Source organism: Stegodyphus dumicola, chromosome 5 (assembly GCF_044657685.1).
Source record: "Stegodyphus dumicola isolate Sdum_Otavi_A_Nest chromosome 5, ASM4465768v1".
Taxonomy (NCBI): Eukaryota; Metazoa; Arthropoda; class Arachnida; order Araneae; family Eresidae; genus Stegodyphus; species Stegodyphus dumicola.
The window spans coordinates 62,501,300-62,524,207 of record NC_140772.1 but is presented as its reverse complement, the minus strand read 5'-3'; the positions used below and the strand labels follow the sequence as shown (position 1 = coordinate 62,524,207).

General features: G+C 31.5%; 1 protein-coding gene across 1 annotated transcript; it reads right to left on the bottom strand.

Annotated features, from left to right (window-relative positions):
* Positions 1–1,935: 1,935 nt before the first annotated feature.
* LOC118195971 (atrial natriuretic peptide receptor 3-like) lies at positions 1,936–17,029 on the bottom strand. Its single transcript, XM_035367324.2, has 2 exons — positions 15,451–17,029; positions 1,936–2,060 (listed from the first exon to the last, which is right to left on the bottom strand). Exons 1-2 carry the CDS (start codon positions 16,124–16,126, stop codon positions 1,936–1,938), a joined length of 801 nt encoding a protein of 266 aa, XP_035223215.1. The 5' UTR covers positions 16,127–17,029.
* Positions 17,030–22,908: the final 5,879 nt, after the last annotated feature.

Below are 22,908 nucleotides of genomic sequence, written 5' to 3'. Positions count from 1 at the left end.
TCAGATGGCTGCGTTTTGATTGTAAGCACATGTTAAGTTCATGATTAAATAAGAAGGTTATTTAAAACATTCTCAAGAATTTTTTCATAAACTCGCATATCATTCTCATTGTGTCAGAAGGACTTTGATTTAACATCCACACGCTAGGACCCTGAAGTTTCGTATTTTATTGCTGCTATCATTTTTGTAGTACTACAGCATTTTTTTTTTTTTTTTTTTTTTTTTTTTTTTTTTTCTAATTTCTATTTAAAGATCTTAGATAAGAATTTGAATTTTTGAAGGATTGCAAAATAACTAACTTTTAGATGTAAATCTCCTCATTTAAAAACATATTCTTCAATAAACTATTGAACTCGAAAAATATATTGAAAGTAAAATAAAAAACTGCAAAAAATTTCTGTTATTGATAAATATATCCGCAAAATCTAAACACAAGAATAAATGTATTAAGCTTTTCTCATGTGCTCTCTAGTAATGTACGAGAAACGAAGAAAATAAACCATTGAAAGAAAACACTAAGAAATAAAATTTAACACCATCATAAAACTGCATTTTTATAAATCTGTTATAGAAAATAGTTAAAACTAGTAAGAACCCCCCCCCTCCGATTCTGTAACGAATTGTATAAGCCAGGAGTCCGCAAACTTCTTTTAGAAAGGGCCAGGATTGTAAAAAATTTACGCTCGGCGGTCCAAGAATAGGTAGTTTTCTGATAAGCAAAAAAAAGGTTCATTTTTTATTACAAAGTGATACTTTTACATAATATTTATACACATTTTACTAACACTTACAAAAAAAAAAGAATAAAAGATTTACACATTACAAAGCGTTGTTATTATACATATTTAAATTTCTAGTATAAAGAACGTTTTCTCTGAGATAATATTTCATCATACTAGAGTTCGAAATTATTACTTCCCACCATTAAAGTTGTTTGCAAATGGTCATTTGTTAATAATAATCTTAACTACGATTTTACATACTTCATTTTCAAAAATGTCTTCTTGCATTGGTAAGTACTCCCGAATAAGGATATAAATTCTCCCTGCATAATAACTTTAACTGAACGTATTTATCTTCCAAAAGATATTTTTTAAAATTGGGTAAACAACATTTTGCAAATCTTTTCTTTAAACATCGTTTTAACATATCATCATTTTGCTAATCAGTCACTTCCAGTTGAAAGGCTGATGGAAGCTCTTCAATTATACCGTCAAATGGATTTTGAAACATGGAAGTATATTTTGCATTTGCATCAAGATCCATGAAACGGTGTCGTAACTGTCATATAAGTTCAGAATATATATCCTGTGTGAATGTTTTTGAAAATGTGTATTTTGCTAATATTTAAAATTTTTTACAGCATGAAAAATGGTCAGACTTTCTTAATGTTATTTGAGTTTCAAACAATGCTAATTTTCGGCGATATGCCTTTACGGTAGAATACATTTCGCATATAAGTACTACTTTCCCTATAACTTTAAATTGAATTCCTTGAGATATCTCTCGACGTCTGAGGCAATGCTAATTTCCATATATAGCCATTCGCTGTTCGATAATAATGGTTGTGAGAAATTTTTCTCATTTAAAAAAAATATCTGTGACATTTCTCAGTTCGAAAAATGTCCCCCAAACTTCCCCACTGCCATCCAACAGCTGTATAATAAGGCAAGTAAGAATATTCATTTCTGATCTCAAATAAAAATTCAAGAAGCTGGTGAGAGTTAAGTCGACAGCAAACGAAGTTTACTAGTGATACAACTGGTTCAATAACACATGACAGACTGAAGTGTTTCCTACAAAAACTTGCTGGTGAATAATACAGTGAATTACCAGAGTTTTTACTCCCACAAGATTTAAAAATTTGTCTACCTAATCCTTTTCCCGTTCCACTCATATTTTTCCACCGTTAGTTGTAACACATTTTAACTGATGCTACTGAAAATTGTACTGTGTTAGCATTTTCTCCACTTCTTTGAAGATAGCTTCACCAGTAGCTATTTCTCGCAAACTATTCGAAAAAGCTAATTCTTCAGTCACCTCAAATTCAGCATTAATACCTTTAAAAAAGATGAGCATTTGGGTGGTATCAATAATATCTAATGACTCATCAAGAACCAACGAACGAAAGACCATCTGAAACGTTTTGCCTTGTCTTTTAATTGACTCTTGATGTAGCTCCCGATGTCCCCGAGACTTCTAACAGTTTTTCTCACCGTGTAAGGATCTTAAGTTTTACTAACGTTTATTTTATTTTAAATCTTTACTATCACTTCTTATTTTCTACTTCCGGCCAGAATTATAAGCGTTAAGGATTTTATGCAAAGTTTGTCTGGCGAACGCCAAGTATTTAAGTGTGGCCTTTTGCCAAGCGAAGGAGAGAGGAAGCAGTAAGTCAACGCAGGCCGCTTACCTTAGAAGTTACGCAGTTGCTGTTCGCCTTCCAGGCCAGAGGTTTTAATCCTCTTGATAAATTAAACGTATTGTAGTGTTCACAGTCTCTGTGCTACATACGCTTCCTGTTATTATAAGGCCAATCTTCCACGTGTATTATTCTAAAGTTAAATTAGAGTTTAGTTTTATTTTTATACTTTTTTACGTTAGACCCCGAGTGGAGGGTCAGTGTATTCCGAAGTACGGAAGTCATTGTATATAGAGAAAAATAAAGGGTTTTGTATACCCTTCGTCTGTATCCTGTCTACTTACTACAATTAGTGAACATAGCTTTAGTAAGCTCTCTGTTCCTAGTCAGGTCCTTGTATGTTCCCGAAGAAGGTTAGAAGGAACATTGAACCTGATAACCGAAAGACCGCTATATCTGTTTACATAACATATAGAAACATATAATATAGGATAGTTTGACATACCATATAAAAACATATCTCTTTTTTCTGGGCACATTTCTTCAAGCGCCACAAACAAACATTATTTAATTAATTCACCATCGGTAAATGGTTTTCCTTTCGTGGCTAATAAATGAGCTCTTCGTGAGCTGCCTTTAGTTACTGCTTCATTATGATTTGTATTTTCTGGAAATAAATTGCACTGTGATGATGCAATCTGTTCTAAACTTTCCAATCTTAAGGATCGTCCATTTTCTGTGAAGTTTAAATATCGTGTCGCGTGCTTAGTTTCGTAATGATAAGTATAATTGTATTACGCATTTTGTATATCTATTATTTCAATGCATATTAAACGTAAAACTTCGTCATTTAATGCTACGACATAATAATTGGCACTCCGTTCTGTTTTAAAAGCACGACATTCGAGGTCTACTTTTCTCTTCTTATTTGATTCTGAGAGTGACATCATTACAATAGGCAAAAAAATAAAATAAAATAAAAAGAACAAATATCTCACAGTACTTTGACAGACGATATCCTGCGCACCGTAATAGCAAGGATGTCTTATAGGTGGACAAATCACAGAATTTCCCAAATATAAGCATATCAAACGAGGATGTAAAACCTAATTAAATTAAACTAAATTAATTTATTAGTTAAAGCAGAAGAAATATAAGCTTTTTGACAATGAATCTTTGTAAATAAATTGAAAAGCTTCGAATTTATGGAGGATATTGCACTGATTTCATCAGCATTAGAAAGTATCGAATTAAAACTGCATGAGTCAAAACTTTTTTGCACAAACCGCGGGTTTAAAAATTAAAGAAACCATTTTTTTGAAAAAATAAGCAAAAACGCTCAACTTAATTGGAAAAGAAATAAATAAAGGAAATATTTCTACGTATAAAAAATAATAAAAAAATATACAGAACATTAAAACATGACTTTCATTAATTTCAATGACAAAGAGATTTGCAAGTTGATATAAATGATAAAATAAAGAAAACCAAAAAGTACATTCGAAAGAGTTACCAGTGCGATTTTGGGAAAGCGTACAGTTTTGCAGTGTTTCCCTTATATGGTTCTGAAACTTGGAATATTACAAGGAATTTAATTTAAGTAAACAAAGAGCAGATTTTAAAATATATATCTTTTAAGCCATTTTAAGAATTTCTTTTTAAGTTGCACTACTGACAAAACGTAACCATTACAGATATAAGATATAAACTAAGATTTAGCCATCGGATATAGGATGAAAGTTTTGAAGTATATTTTAAAATTCTTCGTTCGAAACAAAGTACAACAAAGGCTTACAAATATAACTGCAAACGAGTCCTCTCAAATAAACATGTGATGTACATTGGTTCAGACAGAAAAATGTAGTTGGGTAGTTAAGTTCATTTGGTCGGTGACTTGTAAAGCAATAAAAAACAAAGTGTGTAAGGAATGTGTACTTCGGCGTGCTCTAATAAATTAAAATAAAAGTTATATTCACCTATAATTTATTAATAAACTAATAATCTATCAACTGCATCAGGCACAAAATAATTGCAACTTAAAACGTATGTTACTTACAGATATAAATAATTTACAAACATGCGGAGAAGCAAGCATATGATTACAATAAAAAAAAATCTCAAAAGCTCATAGCCCGAGGGTTAATCGCTAGTTTACAGCTGTCATCAAACTAAGCTCGGAAAGTTAATTTAAATCTTACTTACTGAAAATATTTGACAATTCTTGTATTGATCGGCTTGGTTTAAATTTCAATTTGTACCGTAACAAATTAAGAAGGCACATAAATTTTGCACTAATGCCAGAGGTAACACTAGATGTGTTAAAAACTAGCACTAGATGAATTTCAGCCTTATTTTACTCTTTTTGTCCTACACAAATCTACATACTTGAAAGTGAATGATGTGTTTTAAAAAATAAGAAAATGAACGAAAGAATGCAACTCAGAAATTTTTCTGCATAAGAAGGTTTAAATAAAATTTTTCAACATCAGCAGATTTAACATTTAAATCTAAATTCACTACTGGAATGCACGAAACAGTATATAAATACGTATTCCATAAAAGTAAAATGAATTTAATATTAAAGAATATTGCCCAAACAAATAATATTTTAATACTTATAGATCAGTGCTTAAAAAAATAAGAAGAAACTGGAATCCAAATTTCGAATGAAATCTCTACAAAGTTTGATTGTTAAAATTTTAAATAAAAATTAAATTTTGCAATAATGGTAGTGCTTTTAAGAGGTAGTTCTTACTTCATTGCACAAAGAACAAATTTTAATTGCGAAAAATTTCAGGCATCGTATTTCAGTGGAAATATCCATTTTGACCTTTCCCAATCCATTTGGACGATTTTTTGATGTATGTGTGTGTGTGGAGACGCATGTGCATGCAAATAGATTAAAACAATCTTTTTTCCCAAACGGATTGTAAAATGGATTTAAAACGCATTTAAAAAGGGTCTTCTTTCCATGACATCTGTACTTACGTACATATTTGACAATTCTTGTATTGATCGCACATATATACAGAATACGCACATATTCTGTATATATGTGCGTATGTATCTCGTATAACTCAAAAACGATCAACCGTAGAACGTTGAAATTTTATATATAAGACTGCTATAACATTCTAGTGGTGCATCTCTCTTTTGAATTCTAGTCGGCTGTACCAAACATACATATAACCAACCCCATACCCGGCTTAAGCGTCCTTACCCGGCCTTTATTTTCGCAATCGCTGGTCTTAGTTATATACTTCTAATTACAGACGTGTTTTAAATATTGAAAATATTCATGATTTGGCATTTTCAAATTTTTAAAATTTTTTTCGGAAAATAACGAAATGTAACTTTTAATACGGTCCTGCCAGTTTCTATACTTATATTTGGGAATGTTTTACGCTCGTTATAAAAAAAAAAACATTTTCAAGAAATCTGACTCCCGTACGACAAAAATTTACCTGAATATTTAATTTCAAAATTTGCAATTTAATATATCATTTTCAACTTGGCTTGAGGGATCGGTTTATTAAATTAGAATAATTCGAGGAAATAAGATTAAATGAAGTACTGCAAAAAAATTTGTATAATTTAAAGGCCGCACAAAGAAGTTACACATCACACATCTTTTTTTCCAGAGCATCAATTAAAGCTATACGCAGAAATGAATTGACATGAAACCAAATCAATGGCTCACCATATCATGAAATAACCGGTTAGTTATTCTGAATTAACAAAACCTTGCACACATTAAGAATATATTTTTGCTTTATGTTATCTTTAATTATCTTATCTAATATAATTAATATTTTCGTATACCTGGAACCTGAATTATATTATTAATATATGCATACATACATATATATTGGATTATTGTTAACATGTAATTTTAACATTATCTTCAAATGACTGTACTGATAATTCATGCATAAAAATACATGTAAATTTGAACACTTTTACTCCCGCATATTATGATTTGTAGTTGTAATTGCAGTTTATTTATAGTAGAATAAAGTTTAAATTAAAGGAAAACGCAGACAACGCAACAGCATTATAGCAGTATACTTTTTTATGATTTTAAAGTTAAACTAAATTAAGAAGAAATTCTTCAATGTTTACAGCTAGCATACGGAAATGAAACTCCATCTCGTGCCATTGTATTCAGATGGTTTACAGAATTTCGTAATAGTCGAAATTCTCTTCTGGATGACGAATTTTGTCAGTTGTAGTGTGGACAGAAAATCTGTCAGCCATGAAAAATGTTAATCAATGATAATCACTGTACAACCTGAACGATACAGAAGTAACTTAACATTCGATCTGCAGTTATATATAAAATTATTCTTGCAGAACTGCATATAAAAAATTTGTCGGTAGGTCCTTCGTAAATTAGCAAAACACCCAAACGCGGAGTGTTTCAAGATCTCTAACGAAACCCTAAAACTGCTTAAGGATCTTGGATACCGCGTTCTTTTTAAAATAAAAATTGGTGACGAAACGTACCTATCTTTATTTGACATTCCAACAGATCAAGAAAATAAAGTATGGATCTTTGAAAATGATCCGAAATGAAGAATAGTGAAAAGAAAAAGAGCAAAGAAAAGAGTAATGTATGCCATTTTCTTCAGAAGTACAAGACTGGTCAAAACTCACTATGTTAAGATGGACAGAAGACAGTTACAACTAATCGGTTCAGCACTGTCTTCCAGAAATTCTTTAAGAAGGGAAAATTAGTGGATTTATATTACACCATGGGAATGCATTTTCACATTTAGAAAGATTGACAGTTGAATTTCTTGACCAAAAACGCATTAAAGTCATAGAACATTCATTGCCCTGATCTTGTTATGTGAGACTTTTGGCTATTTTTTAATCTAAAACAAAATTTACGTAGCTGTTACTTTCATTCCGAAGATGATATTGATGAGCTATAAAAGCATATTTTTTATCGATTCCAAGAAATGAAAGCCTTGTAAAACTTAATCTTTGGAAAGCACATACAAAAATACATTGATGCGGAGGGAATTATTTTGAATACTCCTTGAATACTTTTGAATACTTGGTAAGTTTAGACTTGTACGATTTAGCCGCGCCGCATCTAAAAAATTTCAGAGTGACCTCATATAAAGGTGCGCAATGAAAGCAGCTCGGAGACAGTTATTCTACGATACTTTGGAGATATCTGCATAAACATTTAGTGAAAGAAGAAAAAATATCTCATAATGAAGTATCTTCTAACAACAGACGCTCATGTGAAAAGATCCTACAACTAACTGGAAAAGAAACCCTTAAAATTAAAAATTAAAGCAAAAACGCAGCTTTAGATTGATTGGTTCAACAGATTTGGAATAAAACTCTGTCGATTTCAGGCCGATTTGGAGCACATCCTTCTTTTTGCTTCAGAAGAAAGAACAATATGTGATCGCCCTTGAATCTATAAAGTTTTATACAAAACCTATGGTTACTTCTTTGCTTAATTTTGGATATTACAACTACCATACAGAAAGCACAATTTTCTTTTCTACTTTCTACTTAATAAATTTTTTTAATTAATTTGACGTCACGTTATGTACAATGAGATTTTGCCAAGACCATAGAAAAATGATAGGTTCTATGATCCCTTTCATGTGGGCGCTGCTTACAATAATTTGATATATAAAAGAATGCTGTAAAGGAATTATCCTTAGAAAGGAAAAGAAAATTCCACGAAAGATTTCTGGAATTATATATTTATATCTCGCTAACGCTTTTGAAACTCTTTAGCTTAGGAAGGTTAGCGTGTCTCAAGGCTAGTGTGTCCGATAGAAAGCCCTAAAGTGAACTTAAATCTACTTTTCATGATTCATTTATTTTGTCCAATAAATTTGCATTCAAAAAGCTTTTACAGCTTGTTAGAACTTGGGAAGTGAATCCAATTTTCACTTCCTAAATTTTGACAAGCTCAAATTTCTGTCGTACAGGTTTATAACTTGCATATTACGATTTCTCCGAAGAAAAATTTTGAAATGGTAAAATCAATTCCTGAATACTCGACATAAATGCGACTGAATTGATGTGGGATAACTGCGAATATAATATGAAGCAGAAATGTCGAAAATCAGTTATTAATACACATTTAGCAAAAAGCAGTATTTTATTTCGAACTCAGCGCAATGAAAAAGGATAGTAGTTATTACATTAAATTCAGTTCGTAATTTTGTCTTTTCATGTCTGTAGTAAAACTACTTCATTAGAAGATAAAAATAGATTCCTTACGATGATAATTAAAAAAATGCATAATAAGAGTAAAATAGAAAAATATATTGCGATAGACGTTAAAAAGGAAATCATAAATATACTCTAAGTGAGTTGAGATAGTTATTTAGAAAAAATAATAATTCTGGTTATTACTTTTTAGTGTTTCTCCGTTTAGCTGAAATTAGGGCATGCCAGTGACAAACAGAAAACATTTTCATAATTTTACTGACATATCATATAAAAAAATACCGGATAATTGGAACGCTGCTAAATATTCTGTTTCATTCTTTTTTAAGCCTCTATTCATATATTTCTTAATATACATATATATATATGTGTGTGTGTGTGTAATGAAACTGTGGTTCGATGACACGACATGAATGATTTGATTGTGAATGCGGTACAAACTTGCATTAAAAGTTTCGGTGAAACAGGACTTTTCCTATAATTCACTGTGATCATAGCTTAACAAACTGGTGTAGAATTTTTCATAATTAGAACTGGCCGAAGAATGTAATGACAGAACACTTTTGGAGGCATTGAAATTAGAACACTGACGTAATGCGAACACTGACTAAGAGACGTAGACGCGTAGAAATATTGCATAAATACTTGATGTTAGAGCATCCGTCCATTTTGAAGAAGAAGCAGTCGAGTTGGATTAAATTCTTTTTTCTTTAATTTAAATTCTCATTTTGTGGACACAAATCACTTGGCCTATTAAAGAACAGAAAGAAATTATCTACTCGTCCTATTAAAGAACATTTACAATTTTTATATTACCATGGAAGCGAAAGTAGCAGCACACACATGATTGCAGAAAGACGTCTGACCAAGAGGAAAGCACAAGCAAAAGGGACGCATCAGGTCATAGAAAAAGAAGGGAGGGAGTCAAAAGTTTCAGTTTTTAGTTTTGGTTTACAATCTGATGATTGGTTAAGAGGCATCTGCTTTAAGGGTTACGTAAAATCGCATGATTAATTTGTATGACGCAGTTTAGACTTGAGCGCTATTTTTAGGACAGATAGATGAAGTTCCCAAATGAAATAGAAAATAAAAGAGGTTATAGTGAATTAAATTTAGAAGTTTGCTTTCATATTTTTTATCTTACATATATATATATTATAATGAAAATTTATATTTCGTTTATTGTATTATTTATTACATAAGATTATATAAGAGCACGATAAGTTATGAATACTCTTCATCAACTTTAGCAGTGCCAATTAGTATTGTGGCTTGAAGATAATTTTCGTTACTATTTGCCAGTAAGAAAAAAAATACAAGAATATTAAAACGACGCATCAGTTGATTAATTCGCAAAGGTATTCAAAACAATTGTGGAGAAATCCTGAAGTATTCTTGCTCATCAAACATCTAGTACCTCGACGCGTCCTTCACATCTTTTATTCAAGTTATGCTTCTATTTAAAATTTAATCAGTGCATTTGTATAAAATTAGTAAAGTAACAATCTTGCGCTTGGCGTAGATTTTAGTAAAGACTATTGATTTCGAAGGCAAACAGATATAGGCCCTTTTCACTAGGAGAAATAAATGTAGAACGAAAAGAAAGCCATATTTGTATTTATATCCAACTGGAGTAAAGCGACGAGAAAGCACCGCCGTCTGCCGGAAGAATAGTAACGAAAATTGAAAAATTAATTTAATACTTATAGAATTCTAAAAGCATTTAGAGAGGACTAGATTCCAATCTAGTCAAATTATTAACTAAATAAGTCAAACAACAATTAAAGTCATTAACTAAACAAGATAAATATTTGTGAATGTAAAAGCTTCATGAAAATCCAGTTTACTAAAAGAAGAATCTTTTTGAATAATATTTGGAGACCCAAAGTCAAAATTACAATTAAATTTCCAACTATGATTAGCTATAGATGACTTGTTAATTTCATCTTTTTGAATACAATATTCGTGTTCCTTTATACAAAATTTTAATGTTTTTTTAGTTTTACCGATATATCTCAAACCACACTGACGAAATATGCTGTAAATGTCTCAGAAATTAAAGTCAGAAATGGAATCTTAAAAAATCGAACCTTGATTTTATTGACAGGCGAGAAAATGACTTGGAAAATGAAATTCTAGAGAGTCCATGCAATTTTATAACTGACAGAAGGATGAAATGGGAACAGGACAAGGTTATTAATGTTATGTATGTATAACAGCGAAATGTCTTCTTTGATGACAAGATGAAATTTTTTGAAAAGCTTAACGAATGACCACGGGAGAAAATGCCTCGGTTAATAACAACTGTTAGTCCATAAGCATTTGTTTGTTTAAGTGTTTGTCCATAACAACGATTTGTCCGCCCTTACCAGCTTTGGAAATTATAATGTTAGGATAAGAATAAATTTCTCGTAAACCCTTCCTTTTATTTTGGTAATGATTCGAAACAAACGATTTTGTTATTAAAATTCACGTTATGAGTAATTAAGTGGCAGATTGTATCCTTCTGAGTTTCTGAAATTTTACAGAATTTAAAAGTTTTTTTCAATTACCTCGATGATTTGAGGAGTCTTGTGTCCTAAAAGCCGAAATTAGCAAGTCTTCGATAGCTAATCGTAGTTGGAAACTTGATCAAAATTTTGACTTTGGGTCTACAAATATTATCCAAAAAGATTATTGCATTGGTGAATTGAATTTTCTTGAAACTTTTCACATTCATAAAGATTTACCTTGTTTAGTTAATGACTTTAATTCTAATCCAGTCCTTTCTAACGCTTTTCGAACTCTATTAACTTAATTTTTCAATTTGCGTTATTATTACTTCCAATAGATGGAGCTATCTTCTCGTTATCTTTACTCCTGTTGGATATAAATACAACCGTGGCTTTCCTTCGAAGCATCTAACTGAGATAGCCGGAAAACAACCTGCATTCTTTGCAGGTTAATCGTGGCATACAGAGGAAGTTGGAGTTGGAGTTTCGTTACAGATTTCTTCGCTCCTAATGTGGACGGACCCTCGAAACCGATACAGTCTTGGCTAAAACCGATACAGTCTTGGCTAAAACCGATACAGTCTTGGCTAAAACCGATACAGTCTTGGCTAAAACCGATACAGTCTTGGCTAAAACCGATACAGTCTTGGCTAAAACCGATACAGTCTTGGCTAAAACACAAGGTTGTTGCTTGGCCAATTTTATGTTTGACTTTGTTTCGCTTCTGTTCAGTACATTGATAGTTATGTTATATTTATACGTAAGGCTAAGATTTTTATTACTTCTAAGATATAATACTTTATTATTATGATGTGTTTGCTTTCTTTTAACTTTAATGAAAACATTTTTATTTGATCTAACAAGAGTAAACTGGAAGTGTAAGTCATGTAGCCAAAAATATTTGGTTTAAAACGTTTTTAAAGCTCTCCAATGCAATAACAATGTTGGCATATATGAAAGTGAAATATCATAAGTATAAAACTTCAAAGTTGAAAAAATTTGAGAATCAAAATACAAGTTTATTCAAAATTATTGACCCAGTTTCACATTAGTGTAACTCCACACGCACATAAAATACATATTCGTTTTACATAAAATACATATTTAAAAAAAAAAAGAAAAAAGAAAAAATCTTCGAGTTTCAATATGCTACCAAAATGTTCGGGTAAAACGCCATACTTCTTAACGAAGTACTCTTCCAGTGCTGAATAATGTGTAATTAATGTGATGACTTTGTGTTCCAAAGTTTGTCTCCTAAATCATCGGATCGTGAGCCACGTGACGTTACTCGTTTGGAATATAGTAAACAATAGGTTTATATTGCCTTTGTGCTCAATCTTTGATGATTTCAGAAAGCACATTATGAATGCAGAGAAAGCTGTAATAAAGGATGTACTAGAATTATTGCAAAAATTTGAGTATCATCTTGTCATTACTTCTGTCAAAAGAAACTTCTATACAACCTTTTTTCTTCATTTCGTGCATTATTTGTTAATCTGGCTTCGTAAGATTAAAATAACGTCATTTGAATTTGTTAAATCATTATCTAATATTCCTTATTTAATAATCATGAATACATTAGTAGCTAATAAGTAACGCAGGAATTAGTTTTAAGCTGGGATTTGTAAACAAAGTAGACAGATTTCCATTGAAATTGAGAAAGATGGATTTCCCCGGTAAATTAAATTACAATGTTTGAGCTATAGATACTGGAGAATTGCCTTCGGAACAACTATGACATACCCTAATTACACAGCAAGAAAATATACAAATAATATATGCAACTGAAAATTATTTTTACTGCATTAATAACGAAAAAAATTTGTTTTTTAATTAATATACTTTTAAAGAAAGCATTTTCTATATTTGATCCACCAGCGCTAGCCTGATGAACCATAGACTTCTTTGCGCTTTATTTAAAAGAAACATAGTCCCCTTTTAATTGCGAATATTTTTACATGAAGATTAAATTAGCTGCGCTGAATTAATCTGAAAGAAAGCCCACTTGTTCTTTGGCAGAACGTAAAAATACTGTAAATAGAATAACAAAAAAAGGTCTTTTGAAATGAACAAATATCAAATGAACTGCTCGCGTTATAAAAACTGCATCCTTCCCTGCTCCATACATCCAAAGGACTGCAAGTTGTCTAACAGGAGAAACATGTTTCATTTTTTTAATGTAGTTTTCTACCCCATAAAAAAGTAATTTGCACGATACAGTGTTATGTTCTAGTAACCGCGATCTGTTAGTCCAAGAAACTGGATCACGTTAAATAGCATCTATGACAGGGAAAACGTACTTACAGTCTCTGACTACGCAGTAACAGAAATATTTCTCATATCACTATTTGAATGGTCAATACAGTTTTCTATGTAAAAGTAACTTAACTGCGAAGTAACTTAGCTGTAACTTCTTTAAAAATCAAAATTTTTTAAGGCGATTAATTTCGGTAGCGTTAAAGACAGCGCTAAAAATATGTAAAGAACTATGCTAAATTTTTTCGCTGTCAAAAGAAAGAGATAATATCTACTTCGGTTTTTTTTCCCAGCAGCAATCTTCTGTGATCAAAATTCAATCGTTTTTTTATTTAGAATACAATATTTTAGAAGCTTTCATATAATACCATAGGAAGATACTCCACCTAAGACGGAAAATTTGTATTGAAGGATCGTTAGTTCTTGTCTTAAACATGCATATTTTTATCTCATACGTATAAAACGTAGGCTTTTTTAATGTTTTGTGAATCAAAGAATAGTCAAAACTAAATATAAACAGAAAAATCTAATCGTTTTCTCCTCATTTATTCAAAAACGAATTAAGTTTTTTTTCCAGTTTTTCATTAATATTATTTTTATACCTTCTAAACTTAAAACGACATATTATGAAAAGCGTTCAGGCTTTCATCAGAATTTCACAATATCCATTTGACGAATAATATTGGAGTCTTTATCGTAGTCTCAAATTTTTCCGCTAAACATCTCCGCTCTTACTATAAATATATTTATTTTCAGTAGCGCAGCGTAACTCCAATTATCTGGAATTTAGATATACTTACTTCCATTAATCCAAATGAGTTGTTTCTCTCTTTGTATTAAGTACAAATGTTTGATTAAAATTTGATGTTGATTTTAACAATTTCTAAATATAATACAGTATTGTGCATATTTCAATAGCTATTAAATTGTTTTACTTTCAGATTTTATATTATCCCCAAACTGGTGTTTTTTCATTTACAGACACATGCACGTTTCGAGAGCATTTGGGCTAATCTTCTCTTGGGTTAAAAATGTTTAAAAACAGCGTAACTTTAGAATTTCCGATAGACAGTCTCGTTCGCTTGAGATAAAAAAAAATGTTTTATTCCGTAGTATTGCCACTGCTCGCTTTGAAATTGTTGAGATTTTTAATAAAAATTCATTAAAGTTTTACATAATATGAAACAGACAATAAAACAAAATATAAATTCGGCCTTCCAGGTGGGCATGACTATGTTATTCAAAAGTTGATGGCACTAGGTACCGTTGGTTTTCACAGAGCGAGAAACATACATACAATCATGCAGATTCCTCATTGTTTGAGTTTCTTTAAATATAATACAAGGCGATAATATCTGGTGGCAACAATGTGAAAAGTGATACATCTCATTTAAGTGATTCAATGCAAAATGCCGTTTCGAGATTTATAGCCCTTCTGGGCTAATAAGAAGTCTAGTTGGCTTACAGTGTCCGATAAATACATACCCTCTAAACATTCATGTAAAAGCAAATATGTTTTATGTACAGAACTATTGCACTTTGTTTATTTCATAAACCCCTTCTCAGCCCTATGTTTCCTTTTTTAAAGAAATACATAATCCAGAAATTATGTTCTTTTGATTACTTCTCCACGCAAGGAAACTTTGGCCCGTCATGCACCAAATAATTATAGAAAGTTGCTTTTCACTGGTCTCTTAAGCAAATTTTTTAAAAAATGCAAAGCTGAATTATGTTAAAAAAGGCGAACTTTAATTTCAGTAACTAAAAAATGCTTATAACTTTCCATATAATCACGTCTGTAGAAATAAAATAAAATAAATAAAAATAAAATTCCTCATTGGCATTACAGTAAACATATATAACATATATAAGAAGAAAGAAAACACAGTTAGTTATTCATGTTTTTCGAATACCTGAATAGGCAGTAGTCCGAACTAATCCGGATATTGAAGTTGTACTGCATTTTGAATAAATCCGAGATGTCAGCAATAATTAACACAGCATGCACATGATCGAAGTATATAAAACTAATACTCTAAAAACTCGTCTAGACAGTCAGTACATTAGTACTGAGATTAATTTATCAAAAACACAAATTTCAAATATAAATATTACTTGAAAAAAAAGACTTACCCCTAGCTTTCTGTGAAACTTCTATCAACATTGCTTTGTAATCCACATTAGGATTAGTTTCATCAAAATCTTTGTAGTAGGATTTTCTGCCTAAGGCAGTATAAACTGCCCCGAGGGTGAAATAGCAGTTGGAGTTTCCAATAGTTCTGTCATCGAAGTTGTGGAAAATGAGAGCCACGATGTTCCAATTAAACTTCTTAAGCACCTGGAGGAAGATTAGCCCTATCTGAGAATATGATCCGTTCATTCGAGTCAGCAAACGATAATGAGGTTCTTTGAAATCGAAATTGTCATTTTGACCCGCTGCCGTGAGGACAGGTAATTCCCAAACAGCTGAATATCTGGCAATTGGTGCTAAAACGTAAGGACACAGTGGCCCTAGAAGGACATCAGCTAAGCCCGAATTGTATAAAGAGAATGCAGCCAAGGGGCCATACGTGGAGGAACACTGTGTATCTCTATGCAGTACCTCCATAGGCCGCCCACCTTGACGAACTAATGTTTGTACAGCGTACCGGACAGCGGGCACAACTTTATGCAAAGCAAATGGTTGGGATTCGTCTCCTGGAGCAAGAACTGCTAAACGTATCGGAACGCTGTCCATATCTTGGCCAATACCAAAAGAACGCATTACAGTAATTAATGCGAGAACAGTGATGAGTCTTTTTCGGAGCATATTCTTATTCTATTTTTCAGAACTCGTAAAATTTCGAAATTTTTCAGAACAATATTTTTTAGCTTTATTAAGCAATGACATAAATTTCAGAGAGAAAAAAGGGGGCTTAAAATTTTAAACATTCTAAACTTTAATTCACCCATTTCTAAATTTCCAGTATTTTGGAATAAACTAATATAAGTCTTCCACAGAATGGCTCATTTCTAATGACTTTTTGATGAGCATCTTACTCTATAATAACTTTAATTTTATTTTCGTATCACAGCCTAATTACTATAAATAGAATAAATTTTTCAACTTTCTTCCGCATATCCTTCTTTCATTAAATCGAAACTTCAAGACCAAGTTTGAATATTAAAACTCTGGGGCCAATATTGCTTTGACCCTTTTACGTGTAAGTTCTCAAGTACACCAATTAATTATAAAACTAGAGGATAGTGTCAAATGCAATAATTTATCTTCTGCTTAAAAAAAATAAGAAAAAATAAGTTCACCAAGTATACAGTGATGATATTCTAATGCAAATATTTTATCATATGATTGTAAGTAGTCCAGTCCGATTCGATCAATCTTTTACAAAAGTTTATTAAAAATTCCAGGCTATGTTTTAGTGTAGCTTTAAATTCGTTTGAAATAAATTAAAACGATCAAATATAGTAGTTTAAATTCTTCTTACGCGCTATGTTTTTTAATGCTTTTGAACAAATAACTATGAAGATATTTATTTCTTTTGCTTACTTGAATATAGTATTAATCCGATATAAATGAAAGCCACTAGAAATTAAATATCACTGAGAACTTCAAAAATTTTGATTATAAAATGAAAGCAAACATAGGGGATTAACTTTAATTGACGCCAATCTCTTCGAACCCAGCAGAAGCAACCTGTTGTAGCTAACTGCTCTCGCGCCGAGATGCGACTAGCAGACGATATTTACTCCCGCCGTTTTGAATATTCTTCGCTTTCTCAGTAGCGCCATCTCGTATAAAGTTCCATCATTATTTCTCGGTTTTGCGGTCTATAGCTGTTATACTTCTTAAAGCTGTTGACTGCACGTCAACTGAAAGATAGTTAAGTGCATTTCTGATGATTTATAGACGATAAAGTATGGCTGAAGAAAGACAGACACACATGACAACGTAACTTTCTTGAAGAGAGTTACTATTAAACAATAGATACCATCACCAACATTTCCACCTCAGTTTCCTTTACACACTCTTTTACATTTGCATATAAGTGACTTTTTCATACGTATAAATTTCCATTATTTAAGTCCAAATGTAATAACCAAATAAATTCCTTCTATTCTTTTTTAGATAACAGAATAATACTTTTTGCCCAATGTATCAAACGATTACTTTGGTGAAGTTCTTTCTCCTTCCTTTCAACAATAATAAATTTAATGGAAGTCAGCAGCGCAAAAAGAGTCACTTTATATTTTCACTATTTTCCTTGTTTAACCTTTCTGAAAATTCAGATAGATCATCAAATAATAGAAAAGTTTTATCATAAACCTCTACTCCATGAAATACAAATAAGCACAGGTATGCTTAAAACTGACTAAAAGTAAATGTTCTTGCGCCAAATTGCTATTTACTTCTTCTAAAGTTAGGCAAGTTGTATTTAATTTACCTGACAGTTGTAAACTAATTTGTAATAATGTTATTTAAAACATAAAAGTTTTAATGTAAATAAACTGTAAAGCATATAAAATCATGAATCAAAATAATATGAGCAAAAATATGTAATTTAAAATGAAATTTCTTAGCAGCACTGAAAATGCTCTCCTTCATTAACTAAAAAAATCTGATGTGACATGACATGACTTCCTTGTACGGAATATTAAATTATACGCATTTTTTCTTGCATTTCATTTAAACTTATTGGATTGAATTAAATCTTCTTCGTCGACAGCGCATAAACCACAATAGAATAAATGCATTCTTTAAAATTCACTCTAGTATTTGTTTACCATAGCGACACTCTGGCGCTAGATTCGCTTAACAGTATTATATTTCGTTCATATTATAACTCATAATGCACAAATTTATATGATTTAAAGAATAGAACTATCTAATCGTTACCACATGTTCTATTCAAATACTATAATAAAGCTAGAATGATGTATAAAAGTAATTAAGCAAACAAAACAAAAAAGAAACAGTTTTTCACAGACGATTGAGTATTTCTCATTCAATTAATTCAGTTCTCACTCCGCGAGAAGGCAAAAATACATAAAACCTCAAAATATCTAGATTAAAAATTACGAAGTAAATCTTAAACACTTATTTTCTCGAAAAAATTCCAGAAAGGATTAAGCATGATTTAATTGGCAAAAATAAATGAAGGCGTTATCTTTGTTGTTGCGAAGCTAAGTTTCTCTAGATTGGCAACAAATCCACTAGTCTGCTGTTTCAAGTGTAAACAATCAATGGCCGCTATAAAAAAAAAAGGCTTAGCGGCACTTAAACAACTTTAAAATTGTTGATAATTCTAAAAATATTGCATACAGATTTACTAAAGGCATAAAAACCTTAACCGGAAGATAAAAACAACATAATTCAATCATTTCTAAAGCAAAAAATGTACAATTTACAAACATATACGAGTAAAGAAACTGAGATCACTGAGCCGGGTAACAGAGTGGACATATAAAGAAATATATTTATAAACATTTGGTGCGGCCGATTGCAACCAAAATACGAGGTGCACATCTACATACTATAGCAGTTCTATATACAAAATTTCAACGTTCTGAGGCTACTCGTTTTTGAGTTATGCGACATACGTACGTATGAACGTATGCATACGTTCGTACAGACGCCACGAAAAATTCTCTTCAGAATTTATTTTAAAACAGTTTTATAATTTTTTTGGAGGAAACGAGTCTTTTTTTCTGTCCTTACGTACAGATATCACGCAAAGACGTCGTTAAATTACATTCGATAGCGGTCAAAATGGATATTTTCGTTGAAATATGCTGCCTGGAACTTTTCGCGATTACAATACTTCCTTTTCACTTCGTACAAGGAAGAAAAAATCAATACAGATCTAATATTTACACTTTGCTGATGTCTTAAAGTTCTTTCGCAATCTGAGAGTTGGTTGGATAATTGTAACACAGTGTTTCTTTGTTTTAGAGTTGTTTGGATAATTACGACAAAACACATCGCTATAGCGCTTTTTATGACTACTGCTAGAATAATATTGATATATATTTCAAAATATAATATGAATGTTTTGCTCACTCAAAATCTTTCCCAGAATTCCGGTAAAGTAATCCTACTCCGTTTGAATAGTCATAAAAGATAATTAAGGAACTTTCTTTATGTAAGAATAGAAACTCGTTAACTAGTATGCCTAATAAAGACGTGTGTCGATCAAGCGAGTTTCCTTTTGGATGGAAAATTTTACCAACAAACAAAAGACCTTACCTAGGTAACCCACTGTTTCCCAACCTGTGTAATATTCATATGCACCATCTCGAGTATAAAGAGCAGAAATTTTAGAATACTTAATTTTCATTTTTGGGTGCCGTGTGTTAATAACAAGTTTTTTCTGCAGCACCAGCCTACTTTAATATTCTCGATTTTCTTTCCACCCTGAATACTTTAAATCAGGGGTTCTGAACCCTATGCTTGCGGGCACCATGGCACCCGCCGATCATTTAACTTGTGCCCGACGTTAAACGTGTGCTGTGCGATCACAATAAAAATGTTTTAGTTTTCAATCAATTCTTCATGAAACTTTTCTCACTTTTAATGAAATAGAAATTGCGTCCAACACAGATACTAGCACAAAGACAAATGCGAACGAGCTCTTTTTTTTATATGGATGTGTTATTAACTCTATTCAACTATAATTCAATTTGAAAAAGTAAATGGTGCCCGCCGTCCAACAGACATTCTAGAATGTGCTCTCAGAGAGACAAAGATTGAGGACCCCTGCTTTAGATGATAACACACAATTTACATATGCAATTAATAATTATCTTTTTCCTTGGACGTACTCATTAATGAAATCTAAAAATGAGTTATATAGTACAAGTGTTTATGGTAAACCGCTTGTTCTCCCCTTGCTCCATAGCTCTGCTTGTCTACATAAATCAAAATAAATGACATCACATGACTATCTTGTACAGCCTATTAAATTATACTCACTTTTTGCTGCACTTCATTTAAACTTATTTCCTCGAATTTCATGAAAGATTCTCATTCAGTTAATTCAGTTCTCAGTTCGCGGCAAGGCACAAATATATAAAACCCTAAACTATCTTCATTAAAAATTGAAAAATATAGAAAAACATAAAACACTAAATACAGTTAATACATTTTTAAAAAAAAGTTTTGCAATTAAAATTACAGATTCTACGGAAAAAAGTTTGGCGATGCCAAACTGGCAATTTAAGTTACGCCAAATATTTCCGTGAATTGAAGGGATCAAGAACCAATGCACAGCACTAAAGAACTCATTCTGAATAAGCATTTTCGCTAATTCAATTTTGAGTGAAAAGCAATTTATGCAGTAAAATTGATAAATTACTTGAGTAATTGTACCCCGACACTCATGTTTATGCATTTTAATTCAAAACTATTTGTAAAAAATTAAACATTGGAAATTGGCATTATGAAATAGAACTCAAAGTAATTGAAATAAACATTAGAAAATTACGAAATATAAGAAATATAATGCAGTCTTTGCAAAAACAAAAAATTAATCTTAGGAGATAATATAATCAATATTTCTTTAGTAAATAAATTATATATATATATATATATATGTAATTTATATTAATATATATATATACTTCTGCTGCTGCCGAATGTAGCCAAAAAAAAAAAAAAAAAAGAAAATGCACAACTACATGTTATAGCAGTCCTATAAACTAAATTTCAATGTTCTGATTCTACTCGTTTTATGCGAAATACATACGTACGTATGTACACTTACGTACAGACGCCCCGAAAAAAAGTCTCTTCTGAACCCATTTTGGAATCCGTTTTGGGGAAAAGAGTCCTTTATTCTGCCCTTACCACGAAACAGCATCCCTAAATTGCATTCGATAGCGATCAAAAGGGATATTTTCGTTCAAATATGATACCAGAAACCTTTCACGATTACAATTCTTACTTCGCACAAGGAAGTAAACATTTTTGCCTCTACATATTTGTTTGTCATCCGATTCATGTATGCTCCACTCTTGTTACTTTTTCATATTCTACTACTTAATGAAAATGACGCAAAGGAAAGAATCAATATAAACCTGTTAGCAAATCTTTAATGAAATATCACATATAAACAAGAGCTGCTTATAAAGATTTTCGGCATACTAAAGACAGAAAAAAGTTGGTAAAGTTTTATATTTAATAAAGAGGAAGAAAATGCCTAGCACATAAGACAGTCAGAAAGAATTTAGTAAATAATGATGTAAATACGTAATAAAGACAAAAAAATAACTTGTTACATACTATATTTGCATTATAAACATCTTTTATAACACCCATCTTGGGTTCCAAATAAAGTCATCTAGTTCACTTAAAATGAAATTAGTTACAGATATCCTATTGTGAGTTTTTAGTAAAAATTTCACTACACTAAGTAATTCAAGATCAGTGTCGGAGTCGCCAATAAAGAACAAAACTTTACACAACAAGACAGACGGGGCTATAAGGTCAAAACTCTAACACATAATTATTCGTAATTCTTCTAACATTACAGTAAACCTGCTTTACATAAATTCTAGAATGATGACAGCTTGTGACGAAATGAGGCTGTAGAGTTGCGCGCCTCCAACCTGCACGCAACAAAGTGGTGACTGCTGAAACTGGAAATTAGACAGAGTCTTGCGAAGGGTTTAAGTCCCTTTTTATTCAACTTTAGAAATTACAAATGCGTACTCTTGACGCTCACAAACTACGCCGACCCGGCGGTAAAATAAAAATAAGAAACTAAAAGAGATACTAACAAGTCTCTAACTACGAGACTCTCTAAACGTAACTAACCTCACCGCGTTTTACAATACCGCTGATACTTCAGCAAATTCTGAATATTACGTTGAAAGATAACAATTTGCCTAGGCAAGCACACAGGCCGAAACGCGTGGTTCTTCAATTTCTGACTAACTACCTCCGCGCTCGTGAAGTAAGAAAAGCACACTTCGAACTCGTTTCCTTTCTATTTAACTCAGAATACTTCCGCTGATAATTTGAATCCTTGCGCGTTCTACTAAAAATTTACATACTCTGGCATTGGCAGTTTCAGGGAAAAGTAAGGCTTGACAGGAAAGATAGTTTAAACTTAAAATAAATTTCAGTTAAAATAAACATAAACCCTATAAGGCAGAAAGAAAAGATGTAAATTAAATAACATTTTTAGTAAAACTTAAATGTCACACTTTACAGAAAAGCATAATTCACATCTATTGTTGAGTGGCAAAAGACTTAATTAAGTATGATGAAGTCATAACTGAAGACATCACTCTATGCATTTAGTTTTTTTTTCCTTCTCATAGCAACCAAAAATCTTCCTTATTGCAGCCAAAAAAAAAAGCCCTTAGTTTGCTTCAAATTCATTGCATAAATGAAGTATGATGTGTCCATAATACCTTTGAGCGCTTTATTATAGAGTTGTAGGAGTTTAACGTCGATTTTAATAGCAGGAGCTTAGTTTGGGAAGAAGAAGCTGTAGACTAGGCATGTAATCGCCTCATCAAAAGTAAAGTGCAAGTTTCGGCCAAAAGGAAAAAGTGAGTTTCATTCAGAATTGGTCGCAGATTTCTTGA

Coding starts and splice junctions, on each gene's coding strand:
- LOC118195971 (XM_035367324.2), bottom strand. CDS start 16,126: ATGCTCCGAAAAAGACTCATCACTGTTCTCGCATTAATTACTGTAATG. Junction 2,061..15,450: donor AGTTTCACAGAAAGCTAGGG/GTAAGTCTTTTT, acceptor TCTTTTTTAAAG/GTATTAATGCTGAATTTGAG.